The following is a 21,096-nucleotide window of genomic DNA, read 5'->3' on the forward strand; positions in this document are numbered from 1 at the left end:
TATAGCTATGCATCATTGTAGAATCATTATTTAAGTATCATTACAGTGTCTCTGATGCTTGTATACTTCATCTAGCAACATAAAGATAGCCTCCTATAGCCATGAAATGCCGGGCAAAACCACCACTGTCACTGTCACTTTTCAACAACTGCAAGGGGTATTTGAAGCAATAACAATTAATGGCTGTACCTGCATCACTCTCTGTATCAGAGTCTAGTCCCATGGCCTTACGCTTCTCTCTCTCCATCAATCGCTGCTGGAGTTTCTTCTGGAATTCCTCACGATTCTTTCCCATCAACTGCTGAAGCGCTTCCTTGTCCTACAAAACATGATTTTAATTATTACTTGATGAATTTTTTTGGGGGGATTTTTACATTAAAATTTCAAGAAAATATAGTGAAGGTTTCCCCCTTGGTAATGGGAAGGGAATTATATAGCATCTTTTGGTTGCTGGTTTAATTTGGAATATAAAAAAGGGATTTGCAACAATGAACGCAGTTGGCATTGAATATCTTCTTTTGAATGACTGTGACAATTCATCCATGAGTTCATGTCTCTACTTCTTGAAATTACAGAATAGTAACTCTTTGTCTTTGCTACAAAAAAGGTTATATGTGAAAAAGAAACTTAATATAATGGACTGAACCATTTCATCTTTACAAACATGAAAATATCTCTTATGATGACTGTGACAATTCATTCATGAGCTAATTTAAAGAAGAAAGGTGTAGAATAGTTTGAATTTCTGACTTTTAAATCATAAACCCAATAGCTTGTCAGCCAATCAGTAAATGGCATCACTATCTACCCACCAACCAATCCCTCCCCCTATCCACAAAGACCAAAAGGATTGTTTTATCTTTGTCCAAGACAGCTTACCTTAATGCTATCTCCGAGAAGTTTGGCTGCCTGTTCAAACTTGCCCTCCTGCCTGAGACGTCTCTCCTCAAGCCTGAGCTTGATCAGAAGGCGCTGTCTCTCCCCTTCAGACATCTTCTTCCATTCTGCCTCTCCGTACTGCTTCATCAGGGCATCCATCAACAACTTGTCCCTGTTGAACAATGGTAGATGGAGATGATGGTGATGAAAAGAGTCAATTCACAGCTTAAAATTATCTTTGTAAGCGGCACCGTAATTGTAAAAGTGAAAAGAAGAAAGAATGGATTTGCCTCATAATAAATTAGAATCCCTGTCAACGTAGCTATTTTAGCGTTTTTAAAAAGCTGAATTGCTCACTGCTCCTGTGTATCTCGATCTTTCACTGGTTGAGACGAGAGCATCACAGGTTTTCAATTAACACCACTAAAAACCTTCCTTTCTAGGCAATGCTGGTAAAGATTTGTCTGTAATAATAATAAAAATAATAATATTAAATTTTTATATGGCGCTTAATACAAATGTCTCTAAGCACTTTACAAATATACTATTACCCTGGTCATTGGATTCATTGCTTGCCCGCACACACTGTGTGCACAATCTTTACTCCCTGGAGAGCATTCCAGCCAGGCGTTACTTGACGCTCAAAAACTATTTGACCAACAATGACATCCGCATCCTACCGGGTACCCATTTGACACCTGGGTGGAGAGTAGCAAGTGCAGGTTCATTTTTTGCCAAAGGATATTAATGCAGTGTTCCTTCTTCAGGCATGACAGTTTTCATGTTTACAACTCTGCAACAAAACAAATCGAAATGGACCAAAAAATCGAAAGAATGTTTGGTGAATTACCTGAGGACATCATATTTTGCTTCCAGAGCTGCTACAATCTCCAGCTCTTCAAATGAGAGCTCAAAGGTGCCAAGGATGACAGCTGAGATGCCATCCAGGAACTCTTCATTCAATGCACTGTACTCACGACGCCAGATAGCTAGCAGATCCTTGCAGTTCTATAGGAGTGTATACATGTACTAAGTTATAGATGATGAACTCTGGGATAAATCATCAAAGGGAAATGTCAATGGGTCATGCAGATTTCAGTGTAAACATGAACATTTTTAAGATTTGAAAGAGTTGCATCTTTCGGATGGTGATGTTAAAGGTAGGTCTCCATATAATCTTATTTGATTGATACATGTGTGTAAAGACTAAATCACACATACACACATTATTAGTGGGGAGTATACTAGTTGAAAGTAGGGGCAGGAGGGGTGTCACTAAAGTTTGATATAATAATAATAATAGTGAACATCTATAATGCACCATGTCTGTCAAAAATGACACTCCTGGCGAAGTTGTGTGGAAATTGTATAATTGAGGCATAACACCTCCAATAACCTCCAATTATAAATCACAGCTGGCAAATTTTAAATTGTTCAAGCCTTGTCTGCAAATTGCATAATTGTAGGTCTTTCCTTTTTGTATACTGAAAACACTGTTGAAGCTTGGCAAAAACTGGCAAAAATGAAATCTTACAACCAGCCTTGGCTTTCATATTAACAAAATATGTCCATCAACAGTTTAAATGGTGTAGCAATAACCCTGGTTGTAATGGAGTGCTTAACATGTGCGGTATCTCTAGCTGGATTCTCTCCAGTTATCTGGAATGATGAAGGATGAAGATCTGTCATGAGATTGGCAGAGAACTCTCCCCCCCCCCCACCCTGCACCTCTTCTCAGCCCCAAGACAATTTGGCTATGTCACTGGTTTTGCTATAGAATTCTCACCTTGTGTTGCATCTCTAGCAGGATTCTCTCCAGCTCTCTGGAATGATGCTGCTGAAGATCAGCCATTACATTGGCAGAGACCCCTCCCCCCTCTCATTAAAATGATCTAACATTACCCCTGGTTGTAATAGAGTTCCTACCTTGTGTTGCATCTCTAGCAGGATTCTCTCCAGCTCTCTGGAATAATGCTGCTGAAGATCAGCCATGACATTGACAGAGACCCCTCCCCCTCTCATTAAAATGATCTAACATTATCCCTGGTTGTAATAGAGTTCCTACCTTGTGTTGCATCTCTAGCAGGATTCTCTCCAGCTCTCTGGAGTGATGCTGCTGAAGATCAGCCATTACATTGGCAGAGACCCCCCCTCATTAAAATGATCTAACATTATCCCTGGTTGTAATAGAGTTCCTACCTTGTGTTGCATCTCTAGCAGGATTCTCTCCAGCTCTCTGGAATGATGCTGCTGAAGATCAGCCATGACATTGACAGAGACCCCTCCCCCCTCTCATTAAAATGATCTAACATTATCCCTGGTTGTAATAGAGTTCCTACCTTGTGTTGCATCTCTAGCAGGATTCTCTCCAGCTCTCTGGAATGATGCTGCTGAAGATCAGCCATCACATTGGCAGAGACCTGGGTCAGGGTCAGGTTGTGACCCCCACGGATGTCAAGCTGTCTGTGGTAAGAACAATCAGAATGATTTACTGTCAGCTAGAGCACCTGTCTATTTCAGAACATGCAGGTAGAGTAGGGGGTGGAGGGGAGTACAAGTTTAAAGGATATTTTGATATTTCATTACTTTTTCTTCTCTTTGATGCTTAAAAATACATCAGCTCATAAGTGGAGTTCCTCGCAATATGAATAAGACTTAGTTGCATATGATTGGCTTAGAGACAACGTTCAGGGTGACTTAAGTGGAAAATGAACATTACAAATTCAAATTACATTTTCAATGCCACGTACACATAACTACAAATAAATTATTTAAATAAAATTATGTTGAAAGTCTGAAATACGCACAAAATAATATATTGATATTGATAGCTTTCATTGTCACTTTAATCAACTTAAATTTAATTCAACTTAAATCACGGTCATCATCATCACCCCCATCACCCCCACCATCATCATGGCCATCAATATCATCATTACAGGGGCGATAGTGAGCAATAAAAAACAAATGACATCCATCAACATTCCCCCCTTTTGAGTAAGAAAATTGAGAAAAATCGGGAACAATTGGGGTAAAATCAGGAAGAAGAAGAAGAAGAAAAAAATAATAATCAGGAAACCCGATTTAAATCAGGTAGTTATCAGGCCTGCATCATCATTGCCTATCATCATCTCTTAGAAAAAAAGTACACATTTCAACATTACATACTTGTTGGCATGGTACAACCATGTCCCCTCCAGCAGCATCTTCACATGGGCATTCTGTTTGGTCCTAATGTACTCAATAGGGCTTTGTCTCCAGTTTGAGCAGAGTGTCCTCAGCTCGTTGATGCGCATTTCCTTGGCCTCTCTGCTAGGTCTCCTGTTAGCTGCTGCTCTCCATGCAGTGCTCTCTTTGCCCTGTAGCATGTAACTCATCATCTATCAATCAAACAACAATCAAAGCATAGGCAAATGTTATCTTTTGATATCTTTACAACTGATTTAAGGCTTTTTCAGATATCACACAGTAAATGAATAGCAGCAGCGTGCAGCAAAGGTTTTGCATATTTCCTGGACTATGTGATGTAAGATACAGGATTTGAAGCATATTACACTTTACATCATTATTTAAAAAAAAAATGAAAAAATGATGTGGTTTTTATATCTGAGTGGGGCTCTATGATTATATATTTTTCCCGCACCATAATGCTGAACAAAAGGTTTTCTGACAATATAGTGAAGAAGTGCTGTCCAGTATTTCTTTATTTTGGGGGGTCTAAAAAAGTAAAATATGAAAATAAAGAGTAAACAACATCATAATGATTATTGAAACACAAACCAAATCAAGAAATTTTTACCTATTCTTGAATTTCATTGAAAACAGAATATTTCTTATAAATTGCTTTAAGATTCTTGATTTCTGCCACCCCCAAAAATACAAGCCACAAAACTTAATGAATATATGGAAGAATTTTTGTTTGAAATCAACAAAACAAGCATGTCTCCTGATCTTGTTGCCACAATAACGACATATGAACTCACACTCCTCTCATGGATTTGTTTGCGGAGTACTGCCCTCATGATCTCAACCTGCAGGTCCACAATGCCACGGTTCCTGCCTTCCATGGGGAAATGCTCCCCTGAGGGCTTCTCTGGGCGCTTGGACGCACCATCCAGATGAAGTCTGTGCAGACCAAGCAGCTCATGCAAGTCACGGTCATAGTCATAACTGTGGTTTGGCAAGATATAGATGCAGAAAGGAAAATAAAGACCAATAATAATCATTTAAGTGGATTCTTACCAATATAGTTTTCAACCATTGGCCTGATTTTTGAAGTTCAGTCCCACTTAAGATAAATTTATTAATTGTTCAAATACAAAAAATATAATTATACATGTTTTTACCCTTCCTTCTAATACAAATACTAAAATGTGTATGAAGTAGACTGCAAAAAGTTGATGGCATAAGAATGCGATAATGGAAACGATCGACTGACAGGAATGACATCTGACAGTTAATTTTGATAATACCAAGGGTGCATTCAATATAGCTCATACAGCCACTGTAATGTCCCAAAGCTTGTTGATATTGAACTTGCAATAAATTTAGTTAATATAAACAGATTGAGATGATTACCAGGATGATTTGAGGTCCTGAGTCCTCTCAGAGATGCCCATGGCCATGGCCGAGTACTCCAGCTGAGCCGGCTCTAAGGCAGCGATGAGTTGCTGGGTCACATAGAAGACATACTCCGTCACCATCTCGGCTGCAAACAATGGACGACCTTGACTGCCCTTCAGCAAGGAGAGGACAAAGTCTCTCTCAGTCACATGGCGCTTGTGAAGGTCGATCAAAAGTTGGCCTGCTGTGGCTCTCCCTGTAAACATCATGCAGAAGAGACTCCACTCAATCCAATTTACAATGAAATTTATGGATTTTTGTAAGATAGGTTCTAAGTAAATTTTTGTATAGCTTCAAGTCAAAAAGCATAATTCTTAACTACATAACATTTACTGACAGGCAGAACTGATATTTGCACAATAGGAGAACATGGATGGTTGGGACTAATAACTTGGTGTCCTTATCATCATTTTATGTTGTTGCTAATTACTCAGTGATTACACATTCTCTACCAAATCCTTTGGCAGGAATCTTTCACTCGTGGTCTGGAATCCACAGTCTAAGTTGTATTTAATTCTGTGAACATTTATTTTCTGTCAATACAATAATTCATTTTCTAAACTAAAAAACATATGAGCTACAGAAAAGTTTTTAACTCTCATCTCTTATTAGTGATTTGACACCTAGCTGATATGTGGATATCTACTCCATGTCATTAGAGATTTAGGGCTTAGATAGCATTGCAATTTGGTTTTAGGATAGGTTTAGAGTAATGGCAAGTCCAGGGGTGTTTCACAAAGATCCTTAGGTGAACTTAACTCTAAGTTGGACTTAAAAAAAATGTGGAGAGCCATTTGTAGTCTTAAAATGAAATATATTCAAAAGCGAAAAATCAAGTATTTTAGATTTTTTATAAATTCCACATCAAGAACATGAAATATCCTTGATAATAGAAAATATGAATATTTGAATCAACATGTTATGCCTTTTAAAAGAACTTTTACAAAATATTTTCATAGATGGTAACAGCTTTCCATTTAAGTCCAACTTAGAGATAAGTTCAACTCTGGATCTTTGTGAAACACCCCCCCCCCCCGGATTGTGAGAGAGACATTGACCAGGGAGCAATGACAGAGCATACATGTGTCATAAAACCTTTCTCTCATCTAACCTTGCATCTTCTGCATGTGTTCCTCTACAAAGACCTGGTACATCTCATCAGATGTCTTGCCGTCAGCTTTCATCTTCTTCTCCCGATCTTGGAGTTCCTTGAGGTACTTGAGATGGGCTAATCGTTCATACCCCATCATGGAGATCAGAGTGCTGGGGTAGAGCTGGTAGGAGACAGACAGCTGAGTGATCTTCTCAAAGTCACCTTCAAATAAAAAGAAATTGATTTCATGCATTAACATTTTTTTTGTTACCATCATGAAACAATACTAGCTACTCTAGCTCTTCAGTTCAAGAAACTTTTCAGGTCCAAAATATCAACTACATGCATTTTTCACTACTATCATAGGAAGGAACTTAAGGATTGTTTAGGTTGTGGAGTTTTTTAACATGTATGCACAGTATAAATATGACTAATGTTGATGATATTAAAAAATGATTAGTTATAACCAAAGACACATTTTCAAAAGGTAGAGTGAACAACCCTTACAAAGCTAGTTGTGAGCAATTTGAATACCGGTATGCTAAATTTATCAATGAAATTTCAATATCTGAACCTCTACAAAAAAGACACAAGACCATGGCTCTTGCAAACAAAATACTACAAGATTAATATTATATTGTTGTATATTTGTAGTATACCTTTGACTCTATATTCAGCTTCTTTGGTCTTCACTCTCAAGACCTGTTCTTCATGCTCACTCTCTCTCATAGATGACCAGATGCTCTCACCTACAAGTTAAAACATTTCATAGAATGATTACACACAATTTTCTTTTTACGAAAGATATATACTTCAATAATTTCATTATACATAATAATTGCTTATCCAATTCTAATGATTTCATTTTATTAAAAAACCAGGAGTTATAAAAGAATAAATTGTATGTCCTCATGGGGAAGCATCTCAAAGAAATATTATTCATCTTGTAGAAGCACTTTAATGTTCTGTTAATCTATCTTTAACTTACCGACATGTTTCTGAGTGGCTTCCCATAGAAGTTTCTCTCTCAGAATGTCATATTTCTCTTCCATAGCTTCCATGAGATCCTGGACTGAGACTGTATTTCTCTGTGTACCATCTCCTTCAAAGGCATCGTATCCATCATCAAACAACAGTGACTCTACTCCAAGCTGGACCCACCTGTGAAATAATAGGTTATGGGTTAACAAATGATGAAGACAGACAGTGAATGTAATTGAACTATATTCAATATTCAAGAAAGCTCAACATTGTTGAAGGATCAATTTATCAAGAAAATTTTTCCATCTTCCACATCATGCAATAAGCAGGCCATTACTGTGCATTAGAACTTTCACTACAGAATTAAGATGAAATGACCACATATGTGGCAAGAAAACATACTCTTCTCCTATAGAGTATTAAACATCATTTTAAGTTGACCATCATACGTTCAAAATACTTTACTAACAGTCTCTGCTCACTTATCCACCTTTACTGAAAGACTAGGTTATGTGACACATGGTAATGTTCAGGAAATGTATAGTGTAATGGTACCTGTTCAATTTCCGCTTGGCTTCATTCCTGAACTTGTTACTGTATTGCTGCTTTTCCTGAGCTTCAATAGCCTTGATGAAATCATCCTAAGAAAATAAAAAGCAGATTGAGAATGCATATAAATGTAGATTATATGTACAGTAAGTTATATTTCCATGCATTATCTGGTCATAATCTGGCCGAGTAATATGTACTGCACCCAGAAAACAAATTACTGTACACATGACTGGTGAAATCAATGTTAATTAGTCTTGACATGACCACACATGAAATATACTCACAACTCAAATAACATACCCTTGTATCACTTTTATGACCATTCAACATTACATAAGCATTGTCTAAATTCATGACTTTAATGGATGCAGACCATGGGACGCCCTCCAAAGAGATGGAAGGACCAGGTTCAATGCAATGTGGGACTATCCACACAAGAGGCAGAGCAACGAGCCCAGGACAGATCAGACTGGAGCATGATTTCTCGTAGGGGAGCAAGGGGACACACCATCCTATGCACCTAAGTCAAGTCAGGTGTCTAAATTCTACACTACCTCTAGATTCATGACTTTCTTTCTCCTCTGCATATCCTGTCTCTTCTTCTCCTTATCCAGCTTCTCTCCCATCGCAATGACTTCATCGTATCCACAGCTTGTCCCATGAAGCGGCCAGTTGCAGAGCCACATGCGGATCTCATCATAGCTGATGTCCTCGTGATGGTGGGAGCGGGATTCAAGGAAGGTTTGCCATGTGATGGTAGTGAAGTGCTCCTGGTGAGTGGCTTTCATCAGAAACAGACCTTCCTTTACTGAAATTCTATCTGCATCCTGGAAGATAAATTTAGGTATAAAGTAAGTTGAGAAACTACATATTTTCTTTCACTAATGCATCCATGATATCAATAACTCCTTGTTAACAACAACTTTTTTCCTTCCTCCTGTTGTATTCAATCTGCATCATTTGAACTGTGTCTTCCGTTACTTTTTAACCTCTGACTGTACATGTAGAATGGTGCATGAACAAAGAACAGCTAGGCCTCATATACAAGCAATGGTATTTTGCTATACATAGCATGCGTTTCAATTCTTTTCCTAGCTGCTGATGTAGATAACACCTTGATAATGATTTATGGATTTAATGGTAAATAATATCAATGTATTCACGTCTATCATTTCTTGTGAGATAGTTTTCCAATTGCTGTTTGCAAAATAACAGTGTCTTATTAAGCCAAAAACTTGACAATACACAAACCTGTCAAGAGCTAAAACTACTTCATAAAATCAAATACACTGGCTAAGATCTATATGACTAAAACATAGTTACAGTAACAAAATCAAAATTAATTAGAATCCAATCAAATTGTTCTCACTTTACAAATGTTTTTCGCTGCTCAAATTACTTGCACAATGTCCCTGTTTAATTAATATGCACACTACATGTCAGAGGCTAACCTTTGTATCTAGAGCTTTGAAGTCCCACCATGATCCCTGCACAACCTGACGTCTACGCTCCAGTTCAACCACAACATCTACAAACTTACGCTTCCTACATCTCCCATCAGCTTCTTTGCCACATACATGCTTTATGGCCTCATGTACCTGAAAAAAAGGAAAGAGAAAAAGAATGGAGCATAAGCATGGATCCATGCTATATTTTTTTTCACAAAGGGTCATGACCAAATATTTAGGGTTGGTATGCATGGACCCTAGCTATCACAATTTAAGATTATGGGGGTCCAAAGTTAGAATTTGGGGGCTAATGTGTTTTGGGCACCAGTAAGTGGTGAGTAATGGCATAATAACATATGGGCAACGTTTCAAAAACTTTTGTAAGTACAAGTTTATGGACATTTCATTGAAACGTTTAAATCAAGTTAAAACTCGGAAATTAGAATCTAATACAGTTCAATGGGCTCTCAGTGAACTTGTACTTATGATGGTTTGATTAAATGATACCCTGTTATTACTCATAGTGATCAATGTTTTGAAATTCTCTCTTGAAGTATTATTTTGTATTAAATATTCATCTAAAACATTCTAAATTAGAAGATTTTGAAGAGAAATACCTTGGAGAGGCTTATTAAGATACCCAGAACAATTGAGACAACTTCTCTGGCCCTGAACAGGTATATCATAAATAATAATAATAATAATAATAATAATAATAATAAAAATGGTACTTATAAAGTGCTTTCCACCAAAATCTCTAAGCGCTACATATCATCAACTAATCACTTTTCCTCAAAATGTATCAAGGGTATACTTACTTGATCTCTTGCCACAGGCATAAAATAGAATGCCTGGTAAAAGTCGAGAATCTCATTGTATTCAATGTAGCCTTTCTGTCTCGCATCAAGAAGGTCAAATATGGTGTCAAATTCAGATTCCACTCCCATCTTGATGATAAAATGTTATTGAGAGATCAACAACTTCAAAGAGGTCTCTTTTTCACTGCTAGTTTATCCTTTGCATCTGAGGGAAACCCAAACAAAAAGAAATGAATATTATATTTCAAATTTATACCTGTAGACCTGTTCCTCTTTCACTCTTGTATTACATCAGACTGCATTCTGAATTTCAAATAACATTTTTTATCATGAATCAAATGTAAAAACTTACTAAAACTATCACGACATATATACTATAAAAACAGTTTGTTGAATAACAACTGATTGTTTTCTTTCTTTAATCAGAAGAAAATTGGTGATTTCGTATTTTTTCAGAAGACTCTATAATCAAATTCAAGCTTTACTACCCTAGATCATAACAATTTACATAACTTGTTGTCTTATGTCATAAGGCACAGAATTCTATTAGTTTTAGATCATCAATCAATACTCTTTTTGTTTTTACTCTAGTCAAACTTCTAAGTGTATAGACTAAACCAGTAGGGGCGCTGGTACAAGAATGAGGATTGTACGCATAAACGAGAATATATTCTTGTAAACTGGGACAAATTGCGCTCTGGGGATCTTGCGTTACAAAAGCGCCCGCTTGCGATGCGAGAAATGGATTCCCCTTGAGAAAATAACCAAGTTCACTGTCTATACTTTTATGGGTTGTCCGTCTTCCAAGAATTGATCGCTCATAATGTGAAAGTCTCTGTACAAAGTCAATGTCAAATGCATCAAGAAAATCTGTTTTTCGCATCGCCAACGCGCCGATCTAAAAAATTAAACTTCTGCGAACGACCCTTATTTTTGAGGACGCATCGGTCCACGTTTACGAAGACGATCCTCGTTTATGAAGACGATCCTTATTTTCAGGCCAGCGCCCCTACTGCTAATGATCTTGTGACTTCAATTCAATTCAATTTTATTTCGTCCAATAATGACATGGAAATTCATTATGGGATTTTACATGTTGCGTTTACATTAAAATCTTAAAAAGACATCAAGAGCATGATTGAAATTAGACAGAAATATACCATCTGATTTGGGTCATTTCTTTAATAAAACTGACATTTGTTGTCATTCCCCAATGGTCTAGTGGAGCCAGACGTAGTCTCAGTGGAACAACCGACGATTAGAGAGACTGCAGCTTTCGGTCTAGGTCTAGGCCTAGATTGAAATAGGAAATGATACAGTCTAAATTCACTAGACTAATACAGTTTGTAAAGTCGCATAATCTGCAATTTTTCCAACCTTACCTTGATTTCACGTCACACCTGCGCTGGCCTCGCTAAGCACGTAGCACTGCAGTTCCAGTGCAGTTCAAACTTCAGAGCAGAGGGCTGGAATTGGAGTTAGTCTATGCTGCACAGCTCCAGACGACGCATGTACCGTGACCGGGCCAGAGACGGGTCGCTGTCTAAGAGTGAGGGCCTCAGCCTTGCTCGATCGGCTAAAAACAGGACTGGAGCTCGAGCTCCTGTCAGACTCGATTCAATGAAATCTGTTGTAAATTTGCGTAGATCTTGACCTAGACTTTTGTTAATCTTAAAGTCATGATAGTTCGACAATTCTGATATCAATATCAATCAACTGCCCACAGGCCTCACTCATGACGGATATTTTTATTGATTGACACCATCACTCAATGGCGAGCGCTGGGGTATGACGTCATTGTCGCAAAGGCAACCGAATAGATTAAGCTGCCAATCAAATGATTAGTAAACATATGTTAACATAGTTTTAAGCCGTCATTTCTTTTCAAATTATTTAAAAATAATGTATTTAAAAAACAATATTATTTTAGTTTTAAAAAAAGAAAAGAAATTGAAATCTTTGATTTTTTAGAATATCTAAGTGACTACTTATGCAAGAAATCCTAATATGGCTGCGCCCATAGATTATGTCTACTTTGGTTACCCTATCATACAGTGTGGTCCCACTAACTTACATTTACAAAAACATATTTCCATGTTTAGAATGGATTTTCGGAAGCAGGTTTCATTCTACTTGGGGAAAACAGCTGGTAGACGATGGAAGGATATAATAAGTGATATCATCGCGGTAATTGGAGGGATAAAACCATGTTTTCTGTATGATTATTCAACATGCGATTCAAAATCACTGGACAAACTTGCTGCTGAACTGGAATCCATGTGCAACTCGAAGTGCCAACCAAAGAAAGTCGAGCATTCCACATCAGTTGAAATTGATAATGGTCGTGTTGATAAACAGGATAGTACGGTAAATTCGGGGATTAGAACAACTGGTGTATTGAATGTTAAGGACGACATATTTGTCATCAACAAGCAAATTATGAGAAGGAAACTTGCGCAGTTTGTTTCAAAACTGACTGATGAATATGCAAGGTCAGAACAAAATAACCTAAGTGAACGAGTTTGTACCTTCATAGATGTTAGTGGGAAACTACCAAATCCGACCTTGGCAGACAGAAAGATTACTGAGGAGATGATGATAATATCTAAGGACATTTTAAGACAAGTTGAAGCTGGATTTGCTGACCCTAGGCATAGCTCTGGAGATCTGATATTGACGCTTCAACTTGAAGACGATTGGAATGTCTCTACAATTTTTGGCCTTCTCCTTGGATATCCAGTATTGTACTGGTATCAAGTTGATATTCAGGACAACTGCCTAGCTCACACTCCTCTCCATGTGTTCAAATGTAAATGTGACTGTGTGGTAAAACCGTTTACATCCGATTCTGTGAATGTTGGCACATCTTGTACCATTTTTGAAAACGGCAATCATGTTATTTACTCTTTCAGTATTCCCAGCAGCTTACTGGACTATGCAAGCAAGCTTATTTCAGAATGGAAAGATTATATTTATCATGTCGTAGGTCTGTGTGAATACTTCACTTCTGTTTCTTTTGAATGTTCCACAGTAACTTTACCAGCAGTTGCATTGTGAATGACACGTTTTGAGTGCAAAAGTGTGGTCACATTTCGAGAATAACATATATTGAATCGATCAAATCATTTGTTCATTGTAAGTTCAGTAGGCCACTTGTAGACTGATTACTGACTTTACTTAGTACAGGTTTAATTGAAATGGCCTCTGAATCTTTCAATTACATGTACCGGTATATAATTTATACCAATGTCAAAGTTGTGGAGTTGGTAAAACAAATAATGGTTTGTTAAAGCTTATCTGCCCTAGTTTACAGGAGGGATTAGAGCGCCCAGCAAGGTCACTGGACAGGTGGTTATCTCATCAACTCAGCTCTCAGTTAACATAAGAAAAAGAGGATCATGGGGGACCAATGGTCACCGATTAGACATTGTTTGTTAGATAGAGGGCGCAAGTAGCTACAAGTAGTGCAGTGGGCCTTTAAAGCCATCACTAACATTTGAGAAAATATGAATACATAGTGTAGGTAGTCAAATATCATGCAGTTGTCATCTATGAATTGAAGCTATTGCAGGAAGCAATTACCTCTTATTCTCTACGATAGTTTTGTCAATCACTTTGATCTTCCACCACCATTTTCTTTTCAGACTGATTTGTAATTGTAGAAGTGATGAGGAAAAATAAAAACATTATCTCATTTCCAGCCTGATTTGTTGATTGTAGAAAATATGGCATGAATGTTTCATGTATTGTCATCATTTGTGTTATTGAATGAATTTATTATAATTTTTTTTTTTTTTTGGGGGGGGGGGGGGGGGGTTAATATCTAAAATTGTGCAAGTACAGTTGTACACATATATGCAGAATTGTTCTTTTGATGTGTTTTCCATGTATTCAATATAAATATTTTACAATGAACTCAAATACAAATACATGTAAGTAGTTTTTTTTTGTAGTTTAATTGTCAGTTGCAAAATGCAAGTTCCGATAACACATTAATTTTCATTCTTAGCTCAGGAAAAGTACAAGGACACTTTTTAAATATTACACATTAAATACCATGTAGTAATGTACAAGACAATAATTTCTCTTATCACTAAAAAGATTAAACTTATTGAAAAGATTAAGGCCAAGTATAAATGATTCCTAGTTTTTTTTTCTATCTCTTTCTATTTCCTTGGTTCTGCCTTCCTCCTTTGATTTATTTCTCATTTTGGGGTTTGAAAAAATGGAAATTAAAGTGTAACAGTCAATAAAATATAGTGATACAACTACATGTACAAGTAATGTACATGTAGTTCCAATGCAATTTTATGTCTTGGAAATGACAAAAACTAGGAACCGTGTTACTTGGCTTCGAAACATTCATTTTACACAATCGGTGAGAGAAATTATTATTATACGATTGTGTTGAAAAAGAAAATTTCTGAATAAAAACTTTTCTCTTTCACCTCCACAAATATGTAATTCTGCTGTCATTTTCACAATGTACATGTACATGTAAATGATTCTGAATGATTCAAGGTAATTCAAATATGAGCTAGTCTGGTTAAATTCCCTCTGGTATCTACAAATTGTGTACATTAAAGTTTTGATTTCTGTTATCCGATGTTAAATTTAACAATTTAATTTATTGTATGTGTATACTGTATAGTCTTAAAACTTGCACATCAATGCTTAAACAATATTATTTCCTTTGTAAAAAGTCTTCTCTTGAACCAAATTAAATGCTCCGGAATAAAGAAAGCAGAAACCCCACATTTAAATAAAATAACATTTAAATGCAATACATGTAAAACATACAAACCCAACAAGATGGATGCCCTGAGCTACATTTAAGAATAAAGCTCTATAGATTACATGTATTTTAGGAAACAAAATTCAAATGTATCCATAACATAATGCAACATGAAGTACATGTACCATATACCGGTAATTACATTTATTTACATCATCATCCGTTTGTGCAATTGAAATATAAAAAAGTGGTTAAACAAGTAAAATTCACATTTTTATAGCTTTATGCCATTAATTCCCATTCCTATATAATCTATTAATCTATCTTCTTGTTTTTCTTCATCTGATAATTGTAAAGATCAGTGGTAATACCACAAAAGGCTGAAGTCTTGTAGGAGTTGTGTTGTTAGATAATTCTGAACGTATTTGTCCATCAGAACAGACAAAGTGAACCTTACATGTATGAATAAAAGTAAGAATACAGTGAAAAGTGTACTTAAATTGAAAAGTATGTCAAAAATCTTGGGAATCAAAGTTGAAAATGCAAGTATAAATAATTCTAAAAAAGAAAGACAAAATCTAATACAATATCTTTTTACATCAAGCTTGTCTGACATGCAACTTGCTTGCAGTTATCTTGAAAAACATGTCAAAAACCAGCTCTCAATTCCATGAGTAAAATTTAGAGACAAAGTCTCAGAAGTTTGGGCTCAAGTAAAAGAATTATTACACAGTACATGTACCAAAATAAACCAAACCCTTATCTTTCAAGTAACAACATAAACTCTTACTCAACAAATGCTCACAAAAGTAAGGTCATTCCGTTGAAAGCATAAATAATGATACACTCACTCTTTGATTATGTCTCCTTTTATTCTGAACAAGATTTTGGAAGATAATCAAAACCTTCAAATATGTATCATAAAAGAAGTACTCGTAGCCAATAAATTACGATAAGAAATCATATTCCATTACAGCTCATTACAGGTTTCTCATGCAGGGCTCTACACTAACAGGGTTCTAATGCATGCACGTATGCCCCCCACCAAAAAAAAATCCTCTGGATCCCAAAGCTTTTTTTTTTTGGAAACAAAAAGTTGTCGTTAGGAGGCATATCCATACAGATTATAAAAACTTCAATCTTAACCCCCCTTCCCCCCAGAAAAATGTTAGTGTAGAGCCTGGCCTAATGAATAAGTTTGAATCCAAAACTTCACATCTGTATTAAAAAAAAAAACACATTCAAGATTTACCCTTCATGTGATTTTCACACACAAAAATAAGATTACATTGATCCTCCTGCAGATAAGAGAGATGCATGTACATTTAGAGATAAGAATTTATTTTCATGTTGTAAATTAAAACAGATTCGTATGTATTTTTTGGTGCTTGATTTTACAACAACGACTCACATTTACAGTTGTGAGATGAATGGAACATCAGTTATAGTTCCTCTCAAAAAGAGTCACTAAAAGAGTAAATCTTGAATGTGCGTGTGAAGAAATGCCAATATCCATCTTGAATATAATACAAACAGTTACTCAACATCTGTATGGTACTCAACAGGAATGAATAATTAATGTATAACAAATACACAATACAAATTTTTCAAATAAATAACCTAAACCCATTTACAGCCTAAGTTATAAATCTTCCTTTGGTTGCTTTTTCGCATACTTAGGTTTGAGTTCCTCGATACGCTTTACAAAGTCATTCTTTTCTATGCACGATTTGCAGTCTTCTCCCCAATCATTCAGAACCTTCTTCAGATCCTTCACTTTGAGTTTCTTCAGATCGACAGCATCCAAGTCAATTTGTTTCTCTGAAAAAGTGAAATGAAAAAGAATAAAATATGGGTTATTATATTACTTCCAGCAAACATGATTTACTATGCTTAAAATAGACCCTCAATTATGGAAAAGGAAGGATCGGGGGGGGGGGGGTGTATGACACATTCTCCTAGTTTGCAGGCTTAATTCCTTGTCAGACGTTGTACGTAACAATGTCTGCAATGAGAGACTATGCATGGGCTCTGTACTCTATTTGTCACAGCAAGGGACTGACAGAGCTAGACTACTCTAGGCTTAAAGATAAATTTGAGTTCTGGTCATGCGATTGCATTGTGAAAGAAACGGTGTGGAATTGATAAAAAAAAGTTGATCATGTAGCATATAAGTATTGGTGTGTACTGCAAGGTTCTGGAATCATCAAAATGACAAGAAATTTGGCTCAGTCTTGGTAAAAGAAACAAGCACTGTACACAGAAAGATGTAAATGGGACTACACAAACATGTGGCATAAAAATGAGGCCAACATTTTTAAGCTGTTACATGCAGGCCAATTCGTGAGAAAATATTTTGCAGTGAATCAGCTGGTAAATAAGCAGGGGTTATGAGCAATAGTTTATTTCTGATTTTTTAGCCAGGGGTGGGGGCCCATGCCCCCTGGATCCGCTGCTGGTAACATAATATGAAGGCATTTGAAGAGCCATGATTTTTAGGGAAGAATTTTTTGGGGAGGGGGACGCTATCTATCAGGAAATAAACTTGATAACGATCTAAGAAACAAGCACAACTCATGTTTGTCAGAATATTGGATATTAATGTGAATCTGATTTGTTCTTTGCAACATCTTTGCGGCGATCAGGAAACTGACATATGATACAGTACTTCCTCATACAAAAAAAGTAGAAAAAACTACTATGATAGAAATAAGCAATAAATACATGTAAAACATTTAGTGTTCAATATCCTTCTTAACCCCAAATTACAAACTGGTTAATACTGTCTTAATTCATCCTAATATTGCATTATTCATTATGGTATACATGTTGTAAGCATAATCAAAACTAATCAGACAATAGTGATTTGCTTGTGTGTGTTTAGAATTTTATTCTTATCCATCCCTTTCATGTTCTAACCAAACCAATATCAAATTGATCATTTATTTTACCCGGTAAGCTGAACCATTCATAGTGTGAGATAAATTTTCTCCTCTAAAGGGACAAAATTGGGCAGAGTTTTGAACTACATTGTAACCTCCGTTCTCACACTCTCTTTGTACTACAATGGTAAGAAACACTTGACATCTATAATATAGTACATGTACAATTACACTATTCACAGATGAGAATGGAGGTGAAAGCAAAGGAAGGGAGGGGGGGGGGGGTGCTGGCTCTCTTAGATAGAGATGGCAAGGTATTGAATTGTGTTTTTTTTTAAACACAACAAGACATGCAGTTCAAGGCTGATAGTGTATTTTGTACACAGTATTAAGAGATTTACAATATAATAATACCATCATCAAAAATACAAAAGCAATATATTAAAAAACAATTGTAACATCACACAGCAATATCATAAAAGATCAAGATTTCACATTTACTGAATGATCACACTTCAGCTCACATGTAGCTGTTTTTCTTGTTGAGTTTATCACATATAAGTTCTATGGTGGAAGAGCATGGGGTGGTGGGGGTAGGTAGAGACCCCCTATCTTGTGATTAAGATTTTATAATTGGCTTTTGGTCATCTTATTCATTTATAAAAAAGCCGAAACTCGCCATACTTCAGCCCACACATCTAACTGTCTTGTTAAGTTCATCACATATCATCTAAGGTGGGAGAGAATATTGGGTGGGGTAGGTGACTCCATTTCTTATGATCCAGACTTTATAATGAGTTTTTATTTATTAAAAGCCCAAACTCACCATACTTCAGCTCACAGATCTGACTATCTTTCTTGTTGAGTTTATCACATATTCTCTCTGGTGGTAGAGGTACTGATAGTGGCTTGACAAGGTCATTTAACATGCCTGTTGCAGCATCTTCAGTTCCTCCCATGTAGTAACACTGGCAGGAAAGAAAAAAGATTTAAATTAACATTCACAAATTTTCTTGCAATTGTCATGATGCACTAAAGATTATCCAGCAGGAAAATATATACTGGAAGAAGCAGATTCAGCTCTGGTAAGTTAACAAATATATATAAACAAGAAGTATGAAAAAAACTGGAAAAATTATTAAATGAAAGTAGCCTAATATTACTTTTTATTCAAAGAAAATTATTCAAAGGCCTATATCTCAGATTCGTAACATATAACATTGGCTGAGACAAAAGCGAACTGGGTTACACAGCTCAAAAGAGACAAAGGAAGAGATTAAAGAAAGGGAGAAGGGGGGGGGGGGGAGGCAGAGACAGGCATGAATAGAGCTACAAATCTGATGCATCTGAGCAAATGCTTTCAGATACCGGTAGAGTACATACATAAGATATCTTTTTCAAGTACTTACAAATCGGTTTTCTTTTCCTTTGGCATCCTTGCAGTACTTTCGAATCTTCTTCTCTATCTTGTCTTCACTTTTTCTGTCTTCATTTGTCATCAGGCTTTCAAGGTGTTTGACAACAGAAATACACACTGCGTATGAAAAGAAACATAAGACAAATGTGAAATGTTGAGCATTTTTAGATTTAGTTTCCTCTCATAATTATTACTACAGTGGATTAGGTCTATTACCTGATTTAAACAGTCTGTCCTCTGCATTACCTACAACTAGTACAAGCATACACAGTCTTGGTACTTGGTTGGGTGGTCTTCCAAAATACTTGTCTGAGTTTTAACTGGAGGTTTGAAGTTTGAAGTTTATTTATTCCACATTTTACATAAAAAAACAGTTTAATTTTTTTTTTATACATGCGTATAAGAATAGATTTCACACAAGCAAATTAAAAAATTAAAGATTTCAATCAAGTATAATGTACGGAAAATAAGTATGAAATTTCGAAATATCAGGCAAGGTAAAAACGATTGTAAAATGTGGGGAGCCTTAATAAAAAGCATAGCTTGTATGTGAATAGGCTACCGTACTGAGTAACACAATATAGGTCTAGGCCCAGTAGGTCTGAATTTAAAAGGTATTATAGGAGTGTTATAGAAGTATAGTATGAGATTCTAGAGACGTACATGGAGAGTGAATTTGAGAAGAAAAGAAAAATAGAATAAAGAGTAAAGAAAAAAATATGATAAAGATAATAGGAGAAGGTAAAGAAGAAGAAGAAGAAGAGGAAGAAGAAAAAGAAGTGAAAGAAGAGGAAGAAGAAAAAGAAGAAGAAGGAAAGCGAATTGATGAAATCAATGGCATTTTAAAGTAACAAAAAACTAAGTCTGTATAACCACCTGTACGATTGGGGGGACATCAGGGAAGTCAGTTAGCATAGAAAAAAACCCAATCCAAACCCTATATCTTAAACTGCAGACACTCATCGATCTGTAATCAACATCCCCTTCAGGACTACCTCACTCCCTTATATCGATGATGATGATGAAGATGATGATGATACCCTACCAATTCCCTCTTTGTTACATAGGGTCTATCTCAATAGCAAAACAACAGCGAATAGTAGACGTTCAATGGCAGGTCATCTTTTATTTTTTATTTTGTCCTCGAGTCCATAGTCTAGGCCTATAGTAGCCTATTACTTTTAGAGCACAGGGAGCATGGTCATGATAGACATTAGCTATTATAAAGTCATAGACACCAGTTAAAAAAGTAGTCAACAAATTACAATACTTTTCTTGACTAGGATCTAGATCCCTATTCCTACTTGGAATAGCAGTCAGAAATAGATCTAGATCTACACCCTATACTCACCATCACATTCTCCTTTCTTTATTTTGGCTTCTGCAAGAAAGTTCATCAGTATAACTGATAGAAAGACAAGTGCTGAGCACATTGCCTGTGGAGAGCACTTCATGATTTCGGGATACTTGTTCCACTGGCACTAAAATAATGCGATTATGTCAAGCTCACGGTTTACTTCAATTTCTTGAACGGCTTCTGGTCACTTCTAGCCCGGTGAGCTCGGGGTTTTCTGATTGTCAGAATACGGTGAAGACGTACCGGTGAGCAGCTGACGACTGTTTACACGTGTACATTTCTCGTACATTTGGCGATCCTTGATTGGTGAA

The 21,096-nt window shown here is 36.3% G+C and overlaps 3 protein-coding genes across 8 annotated transcripts in view; 1 reads left to right on the top strand and 2 right to left on the bottom strand.

Moving 5' to 3' along the window:
• Positions 1–12,156, bottom strand: part of LOC594379 (trichohyalin) — a 54,688-nt gene extending 42,532 nt beyond the window's left edge. For 4 of the 6 annotated variants that reach the window (XM_030973087.1, XM_030973085.1, XM_030973086.1 and 1 more), the window contains exons 1-15: positions 11,777–11,966; positions 10,395–10,599; positions 9,580–9,726; positions 8,683–8,955; positions 8,132–8,217; positions 7,584–7,756; positions 7,255–7,344; positions 6,614–6,817; positions 5,458–5,698; positions 4,863–5,049; positions 4,048–4,259; positions 3,219–3,342; positions 1,730–1,887; positions 880–1,051; positions 190–319 (exon numbers count right to left, since the gene is read on the bottom strand). In XM_030973087.1, the coding sequence (XP_030828947.1) occupies positions 190–319; positions 880–1,051; positions 1,730–1,887; positions 3,219–3,342; positions 4,048–4,259; positions 4,863–5,049; positions 5,458–5,698; positions 6,614–6,817; positions 7,255–7,344; positions 7,584–7,756; positions 8,132–8,217; positions 8,683–8,955; positions 9,580–9,726; positions 10,395–10,523 (2,326 nt within the window). In that variant the 5' untranslated portion in view covers positions 10,524–10,599; positions 11,777–11,966. Of the gene's footprint in view, positions 1–189; positions 320–879; positions 1,052–1,729; positions 1,888–2,665; positions 2,742–3,218; positions 3,343–4,047; positions 4,260–4,862; positions 5,050–5,457; positions 5,699–6,613; positions 6,818–7,254; positions 7,345–7,583; positions 7,757–8,131; positions 8,218–8,682; positions 8,956–9,579; positions 9,727–10,394; positions 10,600–11,776 lie in introns of those variants that run through there. The other 2 variants (XM_030973088.1, XM_030973089.1) reach the window with 2 other exon arrangements.
• A 140-nt stretch (positions 12,157–12,296) lies between these two features.
• On the top strand, positions 12,297–13,749 carry LOC105439084 (UPF0739 protein C1orf74 homolog). Its single transcript, XM_011667638.2, has one exon. The coding sequence runs from the start codon at positions 12,402–12,404 to the stop codon at positions 13,449–13,451; it is 1,050 nt and encodes a 349-aa protein (XP_011665940.2). The 5' UTR covers positions 12,297–12,401; the 3' UTR covers positions 13,452–13,749.
• Positions 13,750–14,331: 582 nt separating this feature from the next.
• Positions 14,332–20,934, bottom strand: LOC755636 (mesencephalic astrocyte-derived neurotrophic factor homolog). Its single transcript, XM_031000234.1, has 4 exons — positions 20,780–20,934; positions 19,421–19,545; positions 18,838–18,979; positions 14,332–16,950 (listed from the first exon to the last, which is right to left on the bottom strand). Exons 1-4 carry the CDS (start codon positions 20,880–20,882, stop codon positions 16,772–16,774), a joined length of 549 nt encoding a protein of 182 aa, XP_030856094.1. The 5' UTR covers positions 20,883–20,934; the 3' UTR covers positions 14,332–16,771.
• Positions 20,935–21,096: the final 162 nt, after the last annotated feature.

Source organism: Strongylocentrotus purpuratus, unplaced genomic scaffold (assembly GCF_000002235.5).
Source record: "Strongylocentrotus purpuratus isolate Spur 01 unplaced genomic scaffold, Spur_5.0 spur5_scaffold_6, whole genome shotgun sequence".
NCBI classification, from domain to species: domain Eukaryota; kingdom Metazoa; phylum Echinodermata; class Echinoidea; order Camarodonta; family Strongylocentrotidae; genus Strongylocentrotus; species Strongylocentrotus purpuratus.